The sequence below is a fragment of the Salmo salar genome, chromosome 12 (assembly GCF_965601325.2).
Source record: "Salmo salar chromosome 12, fSalSal1, whole genome shotgun sequence".
In the NCBI taxonomy this organism is placed as follows: Eukaryota; Metazoa; Chordata; class Actinopteri; order Salmoniformes; family Salmonidae; genus Salmo; species Salmo salar.
The window spans coordinates 94,998,772-95,008,771 of record NC_138302.1 but is presented as its reverse complement, the minus strand read 5'-3'; the positions used below and the strand labels follow the sequence as shown (position 1 = coordinate 95,008,771).

The 10,000-nt window shown below is 42.9% G+C and overlaps 1 protein-coding gene across 2 annotated transcripts in view; it reads right to left on the bottom strand.

Annotated features, from left to right (window-relative positions):
- Positions 1-10,000, bottom strand: part of LOC106566113 (copine-5) — a 289,627-nt gene that overhangs the window by 55,074 nt on the left and 224,553 nt on the right. For both annotated transcript variants that reach the window (XM_082959486.1, XM_082959487.1), the window contains 2 exons: positions 4,918-4,959; positions 4,198-4,273 (listed from right to left, as the gene is read on the bottom strand). In XM_082959486.1, coding sequence (XP_082815612.1) covers positions 4,198-4,273; positions 4,918-4,959 — 118 coding nt within the window. The remainder of the gene's footprint in view (positions 1-4,197; positions 4,274-4,917; positions 4,960-10,000) is intronic.

Here is a 10,000-nt window from a genome sequence, read left to right as displayed (position 1 = left end):
CAAAAGCTTTTTTGAAATCAAGAAAGCATGAGAAGACTTTGCCTTTGTTTTGGTTTGTTTGTCAATTAAGGTTTGCAGGGTGAATACGTGGTCTGTGGTATGGAAATTTGGTAAAAAGCCAATTTGACATTTGCTCAGTACATTGTTTTTGTTAAGGAAATGTACGAGTCTGCTGTTAATGATAATGCAGAGGATTTTCCCAAGGTTGCTGTTGATGCATATCCCACAGTAGTTATTGGGGTCAAATTGGGGTGGTCAGTCCATGGTTCCAAATATTGGGGAAGATACAAGAGCTGAGGATGATGTTAAAGAGTTTAAGTATAGCCAATTGGAAATGTGGTCTGTATATTTTGTCATTTCATTTAGGATACCATCAACACCACAGGCCTTTTTGGATTGGAGGGTTTATATTTGTCCTGTAGTTCAGTCAATGTAATTGGATGATCCAGTGGGTTCTGGTAGTCTTTAATAGTTGATTCTAAGATTTGTATTTGATCATGTATATGTTTTTACTGTTTGTTCTTTGTTATAGGGCCAAAAAGATTGGAGAAGTGGTTTACCCATATATCTCTGTTTTGGATAGATAACTCTTCGTGTTGTTGTTTGTTTAGTGTGTTCCAATGTTCCCAGAAGAGGTTAGATTCTATGGATTCTTCAATTACATTCAGTTGATTTCTGACATGCTGTTCCTTCTTTTTCTGTAGTGTATTTCTGTAATGTTTTAGGGATTCACCATAGTGAAACCGTAGGCTCAGGTTTTCTGGGTCTCTTTGTTTATGGTTGGATAGGTTTCTCAATTTCTTTCTTAGGTTTTTGCATTCTTCATCAAACCATTTGTCATTGTTGTTCATTTTCTTAGGTTGTCTGCTTTAAGTTTTTTGATTTAATAGGGAAGCTGAGAGGTCAAAAATGCTGTTTTGGTCTTCTACTGCCAAGTTCACTATTACAGTGAAACATTTTGTCCAGGAAATTGTCTAGAAGGGATTGAATTTGTTGTTTCCTAATTGTTTTTGGTAGATTTCCACACCATTTTCCTTTCATCTATAGCATTTCTTAATATTATTCAGTTCCTTTGGCTTTGATGCCTCATGATTGAGCACAGCTCTGTTCAAGAAGAGTGTGATTTGCTGTGATCTGATAAGGGTGTCAGTGGGCTGACTGTGAATGCTGGAAGAGACTCTGGGTTGAGGTCAGTGATAAAGTAGTCTACAGTACTACTGCCAAGAGATGACCTATAGTTGTACCTACCATAGGAGTCCCCTCGAAGCCTACCATTGACTAAGTACATACCCAGCGTCCTACAGAGTTCTAGGAGTTGTGTCTAGGGGTGCATCCATCTCAGGATGGTAAGTTGGTGGTTGAAGATATCCCTCTAGTGGTGTGGGGGCTGTGCTTTGGCAAAGTGGATGGGGTTATATCCTGCCTGTTTGGTCCTGTCTGGGGTATTGTCAGACAGGGCCAGTGTCTCCCGACCCCTCCTGTCTCGACTCCAGTATTTATGCTGCAGTAGTTTATGTGTCAGGGGGCTAGGGTCAGTCTGTTATATCTGGAGTATTTCTCCTGTCTTATCCGGTGTCCTGTGTGAATTTAAATATGCTCTCTCTAATTCTCTCTTTCTTTCTTTCTTTCTTTCTTTCTTTCTTTCTTTCTTTCTTTCTTTCTTTCTTTCTTTCTTTCTTTCTTTCTTTCTTTCTCTCTCTCGGAGGACCTGAGCCCTAGGACCATGCCTCAGGACTATCTGGCCTGATGACTCCTTGCTGTCCCCAGTCCACCTGGCCGTGCTGCTGCTCCAGTTTCAACTGTTCTCCCTGCGGCTATGGAACCCTGACCTGTTCACCGGACGTGCTACCTGTCCCAGACCTGCTGTTTTCAACTTTCTAGAGACAGCAGGAGCGGTAGAGATACTCTGAATGATCGGCTATGAAAAGCCAACTGACATTTACTCCTGAGGTGCTGACCTGTTGCACACTCGACAACCACTGTGATTATTATTATTAGACCCTGCTGATCATCTATGAACATTTGAACATCTTGGCCATGTTCTGTTATAATCTCCACCCAGCACAGCCCGAAGAGGACTGGCCACCCCTCATAGCCTGGTTCCTCTCTAGGTTTCTTCCTAGGTTTTGGCCTTTCTAGGGAGTTTTTCCTAGCCACCGTGCTTCTACACCTGCATTGCTTGCTGTTTGGAGATTTAGGCTGGGTTTCTGTACAGCACTTTGAGATATCAGCTGATGTAAGAAGGGCTATATAAATACATTTGATTTGACATTTGGGGGAGGGAATGCTGTCCCCTCTAGGTCGGTGTTTGTCCCCCTGTGTGCTGAGGGTGTCAAGGTCTTGTCCAGTTCTGGCATGTAGGTCGCCACAGACTAGTACATGTCCCTGAGCCTGGAAATGGTTGATCTCCCCCTCTAGGATGGAGAATCTGTCATCGTTAATTAAAGTATGGGGATTCTATTGGGGGGGATATAGGTAGCACACATGAGGACATTTTCTCTGTTGAGATAATTTCCTTATTCGCTTCTAGCCAGATGTAAAATGTTCCTGTTTTGACTAATTTAATAGAGTGGGTTAGGTCTGCTCTATACCAAATTAGCATACCCTCTTAGTCTCTTCCCTGTTTCACAGCTGGTAGTTTGGTGGATGGGACTACCAACTCTCTGTAACCTAGATGGCAACCAGTGGGCCCGTCTCCTTTATACCATGTTTCTTGTAGGATGACAATGTCTGTATTTCCAATTTCTTTGATGAAGTCTGGGTTCCTGCTCTTTAAGCCAAAGGCAGATGACCTCAGAACTTGTATATTCCAGGATGAGATAGTAAAAGCTTTGTGTTTCATAGTGTCTAGTCTGTCTATTTCCGTCCATCCGTCCCCCTATCCCCCCCCCCTCTCTCTCTCTCTCTCTCTCTCTCTCTTCCCCCCCTCTCTCTCTCTCTCTCCCTCTCCCTCTCCCCCTCTCCCTCTCCCTCTCTCTCTTTCTTTCTCTCTCTCTCTCTCTCTCCCTCTCCCTCTCCCTCTCCCTCTCTCTCTCCCTCTCTCCTTATACACAACCATTCCCCGTCCATCTCTGTATATCTCTGTCTGCATACCAATGGATGGAAACAGGTCGAAACATAAAATAATTTCAAATACTTTAGCTGAGCTTGATTGAGCTTTCCCGTTGCCATGGAACCTATAGAATAGTTACACGAGTGAAAACCCCGCCCATCTGTCAGACTAAAGCAAACCTGAAAAAGTATTTGAAAGATTTAAAATAGTATTTGAACCCAGGTCTGACGGATGGAAGCCAGGGTTGGAGTGGGATGAACAAGCAGAGGAGAGGTTGCATCATGTCTAATAGAAGTGTAGTGGAGACCTGAAGACTGGTCATAGCTCCCCATTATTACCATTATAAGTCCAGGAGTAGGTTTCATCTGAGTCAGCGAACCACTGATCCAAGACAACATTAGTTATTGCACAATTAGTCTAGCAAGGGACACAGACCAACAATATTCACCTGAAGTTTCAGGGGCCACAAAAAAAGAATCAAAGTTTAAAGAGGAAACCCTCCTTCTCTCTGCAGACACAGACAAAAGCTGCCTGGTCTCATTAGTATGCCCTGTATCGCTGTGAGGCAGGGAAGTGACAGGCAAATAAATGGAGAGAAGGCAATCGGGTTGACACGCAGGCATCACAGAGACGCAGAGACTTGCTGATGCACAAACTAAAGAAGCTTCCTGTCACTCTGCCAGGTAATGACTAATTATGAACGCCATGTACAGAACCAAGGTGACATCTGAAATATGGGTCGGTGAGTGTGTGTGTGTGTGTGTGTGTGTGTGTGTGTGTGTGTGTGTGTGTGTGTGTGTGTGTGTGTGTGTGTGTGTGTGTGTGTGTGTGTGTGTGTGTGTGTGTGTGTGTGTGTGTGTGTCTGTGTGTGTGTTTTCTAATTGTGTTTTCCCTGTGGTTCCATCCGGAGGAATAGTTTTCCATTAATGTCCCCCCTCACCCGCGCTCTTCTCTGGATTGGATTTGTTTAACCATGGTAATCACCTGGAAGCCAACGTGCAAAACTCCTAAACTTCCACCTGAGAGAGAAGGCAGCATGGATATAAAACAATTGATATTTTCATCAGTGAACCTGAAGGACTGAAAGTGAGTTGACTCCCCAACAGAGCTGATTAAAAAACGCTAAGAAAGAAAGAGAGGCTCACCTCATAGACATTGAACTGGCTCTGGCCTCGAGCTAGCTCTCGGTAACTAGTGGTGAACTCCCCTATGAAGTCATGGCTGACAGAGAGAGGAGGAGAGAGGATGAGAGAGAGGACAGAGAGAGGAGGAGAGAGAGGAGAGAGGAGAGAGGAGAGAAGAGAGAGGACAGAGGAGAGAAGAGAGGAGAGAGGAGAGAGGAGGAGAGAGGATGAGAGAGAGGACAGCGAGAGGAGGAGAGAGAGGAGAAAGGAGAGAGGAGAGAAGAGAGAGGACAGAGGAGAGAAGAGAGGAGAGAGGAGAGAGGAGGAGAGAGGAGAGAAGAGAGGAGAGAGGAGAGAGGAGGAGAGAGGATGAGAGAGAGGACAGCGAGAGGAGGAGAGAGAGGAGAAAGGAGAGAGGAGAGAAGAGAGAGGACAGAGGAGAGAAGAGAGGAGAGAGGAGAGAGGAGGAGAGAGGAGAGAAGAGAGGAGAGAGGAGGAGAGAGGAGAGGAGCGATGAGAGAGAGGAGTGAGAAGAGAGGAGGAGAGAGGAGAGGGTGGTTAAACAGACCTTTAACCACTGTAAAGAGCCATCATTTCAATAACATCAATAACTTAATCATGTATATAATCATATATAATGTTGTACTTAATTGTTGATGACCATGGTGCACAATTTGAATGTTGCACATGGCTGCACCTTGACTCAGTTTCATTTCTTCCCATACCACTAAACACACTCACCTGCCATCCCGGTCCCAGTCGTACACCTCCACCTTGATCGTCCTGGAATGACAGAAAGCACACACCAACAGACAGATGTTACTGAAGCATCCTTTGACCAAGGTTGTCATAGACTCAAACATGTGACTTTAGTGTACAGTAAAACCGCACTCAATGAGCTGTATTCCGCCGTAAGCAAACAGGAAACTGCTCACCCAGAGGCGGCGCTCCTATTAGCCGGGGACTTTAACGCAGGGAAACTTAAATCCGTTTTACCAAATTTCTATCAGCATGTTAAATGTGCAACCAGAGGGGAAAATAACTCGGGACCACCTGTACTCCACACACAGAGATGCTTACAAAGCTCTCCCTCGCCCTCCATTTGGCAAATCTGACCATAATTCTATCCTCCTGATTCCTGCTTACAAGCAAAAATTAAAGCAGAAAGCACCAGTGACTCGATCAATAAAAAAGTGGTCAGACGAAGCAGATGCTAAACTACAGGACTGTTTTGCTATCATAGACTGGAATATGTTCCGGGATTCCTCCGATGGCATTGAGTAGTACACCACATCAGTCACTGGATTAATCAATAAGTGCATAGATGACGTCGTCCCCACAGTGACTGTACATACATACCCCAACCAGAAGCCATGGATTACAGGAAACATTCGCACTGAGCTAAAGGCTAGAGCTGCCGCTTTCAAGGAGTGGGACTCTAACCTGGAAGCTTTTAAGAAATCCCGCTATGCCCTCCAACGAACCATCAAAGCGTCAATACAGGACTAAGATGGAATCGTACTACATCGGCTCTGGGGCTCGTCACATGTGGCATGGCTTGCAAACCATTACAGACTACAAAGGGAAGCACAGCAGAGAGCTGCCCAGTGACATGAGCCTACCAGATGAGCAAAACTACTTCTGTGCTCGCTTAGGTAACCTAAGGTAACCTGCCTAAATGACTACCGACCCGTAGCACTCATGTCTGTAGCCATGAAGTGCTTTGAAAGGCTGGTCATGGCTCACATCAACACCATTATCCCAGAAACCCTAGACCCACTTGCATACTGCCCTAACAGATCCACAGATGATGATGCAATCTCTATTGCACTCCACACTTCCCTTTCCCACCTGGACAAAAGGAACACCTATGTGAGAATGATATTTATTAACTACAGCTCAGCGTTCAACACTATACTGCCCTCAAAGCTCATCACTAAGCTAAGGACCCTGGGACTAAACATCTCCCTCTGCAACTGGATCCTGGACTTCCTGACGTGCCACCCCCAAGTGGTAGGGGTAGGTAACAACACATCCGCCACGCTGATCCTCAACACGGGGGCCCCTCAGGGGTTCGTGCTCAGTCCCCTCCTGTACTCCCTGTTCACTCATGACTGCATGCCAGGCATGACTCCAAACCATCATTAAGTTTGCTGATGACACAACAGTGGTAGGCCTGATCACCGACATCGACAAGACAGCCTATAGGGAGGAGAACAGATACCTGGCCATGTGGTGCAACAACCTCTCCCTCAACGTGATCAATACAAAGGAGATGATTGTGGACTACAGGAAAAAGACGACCAAGCATGCCCCCATTCTCATCGACGGGGCTGTAGTGGAGCAGGTTGAGAGCTTCAAGTTCCTTGGTGTTCCACATCACCCAAAAAACTATCATGGTCCAAGCACACCAAGACAGTCGGGAAGAGGGCACAACAAAACCTATTGCCCCTTAGGAGAATGAAAAGATTTGGCATGGGTCCTCAGATCCTCAAAAGGTTCTACAGCTGCACCATTGAGAGCATCCTGACTGGTTGCATCACTGCCTGGTATGGCAACTGCTCGGCCTCCGACCGCAAGGCACTACAGAGGGTAGTGCGTACGACCCAGTACATTACTGGGGCAAAGCTTCCTGCCATCCAGAACCTCTATACCAGGCGGTGTCAGAGGAAGGCCCTAAAAATTGTCAAAGACTCCAGCCACCCTAGTCATAGACTGTTCTCTCTGCTACCACACGGCAAGCGGTACCGGAGTGCCAAGTCTCGGTCCAAGAGGCTTCTAAACAGCTTCTACCCCTAAGGCATAAGACTCCTGAACATCTAATCAAATGGCTACCCAGAATATTTGCATTGCCCCCCCCGTTTACACCGCTGCTACTCTCTGTTGTTATCATCTATGCATAGTCACTTTAATAACTCTACCCACATGTACATATTACCTCAACTAACCGGTGCCCCCGCACATTGACACTGTACCGGTACCCCCCTGTATATAGCCTCCACATTGACACTGTACCGGTACCCCCCTGTATATAGTCTCTCTATTGTTATTTTACTGCTGCTCTTTAATTACTTGTTACTTGTATTTCTTATTCTTATTTGTATTTAAAAAAAAATGTAAACTGCATTGTTGGTTAGGGGCTCATAAGTAATTATTTTACTGTAAGGTCTACACCTGTTGTATTCGGCGCATGTGACTAATACAATTTGATTTGATTTGAGATAAATCAATATCTGCATTGAGAAACAACACAGACAGATGCTATAGATGGGTTGTGTCACGAAAACGATGCACACGTATAGCAGAGGCAGGTGGCCGTGTGTTGTCATGATTCTGGATGGTCAGATATCTAGCAACAATGACAAGAAGCTGCCATGTGGAGAATCGTAGGTGACTTGATTCAGGTCATTGTATCTTGTTATTGATACCATGTTTTGCGATGTTTCGACTTCTCACGTCTGTGCTAATATGGCTAAAATTAGCTAGCTAGCTAACGAAACAGCTAAAACAATGTATTTGACAGACAACAAGTGCTCATTTTGAAAATGTATTTGCGTTTTCAATAAACATTTGGAGAGGAAATATAGTTTATATCTAAGCCAACCTCGTCTGTTTTCCCCCAAGGGTTTGGGCACACAGCGGTTTTGTTGCTAAATAACCCACCCAACTATGACAGCTTTTTCTCCAGTTAATATCTATGACAGCTATTTCTCCAGTTAATATCTATGACAGCTATTTCTCCAGTTTAATCTATGACAGCTAATTTCTCCAGTTAATATCTATGACAGCTAATTTCTCCAGTTTAATCTATGACAGCTATTTCTCCAGTTAATATCTATGACAGCTATATCTCCAGTTAATATCTATGACAGCTATTTCTCCAGTTAATATCTATGACAGCTATTTGTCCAGTTAATATCTATGACAGCTATTTGTCCAGTTAATATCTATGACAGCTATTTCTCCAGTTTAATCTATGACAGCTAATTTCTCCAGTTTATATCTATGACAGCTATTTCTCCAGTTAATATCTATGACAGCTATTTCTCCAGTTAATATCTATGACAGCTATTTGTCCAGTTAATATCTATGACAGCTATTTGTCCAGTTAATATCTATGACAGCTATTTCTCCAGTTTAATCTATGACAGCTAATTTCTCCAGTTTATATCTATGACAGCTATTTATCCAGTTAATATCTATGACAGCTATTTCTCCAGTTAATATCTATGACAGCTATTTCTCCAGTTAATATCTATGACAGCTATTTCTCCAGTTAATATCTATGACAGCTATTTCTCCAGTTTAATCTATGACAGCTATTTCTCCAGTTAATATCTATGACAGCTATTTCTCCAGTTAATATCTATGACAGCTATTTCTCCAGTTAATATCTATGACAGCTATTTCTCCAGTTAATATCTATGACAGCTATTTCTCCAGTTAATATCTATGACAGCTATTTCTCCAGTTAATATCTATGACAGCTATTTCTCCAGTTAATATCTATGACAGCTATTTCTCCAGTTTATATCTATCACAGCTATTTCTCCAGTTAATATCTATGACAGCTATTTCTCCAGTTAATATCTATGACAGCTATTTCTCCAGTTTATATCTATGACAGCTATTTCTCCAGTTAATATCTATGACAGATATTTCTCCAGTTAATATCTATGACAGCTATTTCTCCAGTTAATATCTATGACAGCTAATTTCTCCAGTTTATATCTATGACAGCTATTTCTCCAGTTAATATCTATGACAGATATTTCTCCAGTTAATATCTATGACAGCTATTTCTCCAGTTTATATCTATGACAGCTATTTCTCCAGTTAATATCTATGACAGCTATTTCTCCAGTTAATATCTATGACAGCTATTTCTCCAGTTTATATCTATGACAGCTATTTCTCCAGTTAATATCTATGACAGCTATTTCTCCAGTTAATATCTATGACAGCTAATTTCTCCAGTTAATATCTATGACAGCTAATTTCTCCAGTTTATATCTATGACAGCTATTTCTCCAGTTAATATCTATGACAGCTACTTCTCCAGTTAATATCTATGACAGCTATTTCTCCAGTTTATATCTATGACAGCTATTTCTCCAGTTTATATCTATGACAGCTATTTCTCCAGTTAATATCTATGACAGCTATTTTCCAGTTGGGGTTGGTATACACAGAGTACCCGGATGAAGACAGCTCGGTGTTAAATAAATGATTGAATTGGAGCATTTAGATTAGGCAGCTTGTCCTTTTTACAGGCTAGACACTAACATGGTACTGTAGGCTCCAAACTATTAACACAATGAATCACCATCTGTCTTTTGTTATTCCCAACATATGGTAAATAATTAACTTTTTGACTCTGGTCATTATTTATTTCTAAGGTAATTAATGTATTACAACGACCGGGGTTATGACCTGATAGCCTGATAGCCTTTTAAGCATACCCACAACGTTGTGTGATTGGGTTCAAGCTGCTTATAAGTGTGGATTGTCATCCATCAATCAATCAGCTGAAAGGAGGAACATGTCCTGAGGCAGGTGATGTGTGTTTGGTGTTTTTGTTCTGCACCCCCCCCCCCCCCCCCATAAATAAATAGGTCTCTGTAACAATAAGACTCAGTGAGCCAAGCCTCAGTAGATAACCGATGCTGTTTAATTTCAAGGCTTGGTGCTTCTACCGTTTTACTCCTCAACACAGAATGGCTATACAACTGCAATCATTACAGCACTTTGTAGGAAAACCAAATTAAAATCTGATGGTGATCCTGAAGAAGAGATTACAAGTCACCTCGTTTTCACACTGGAT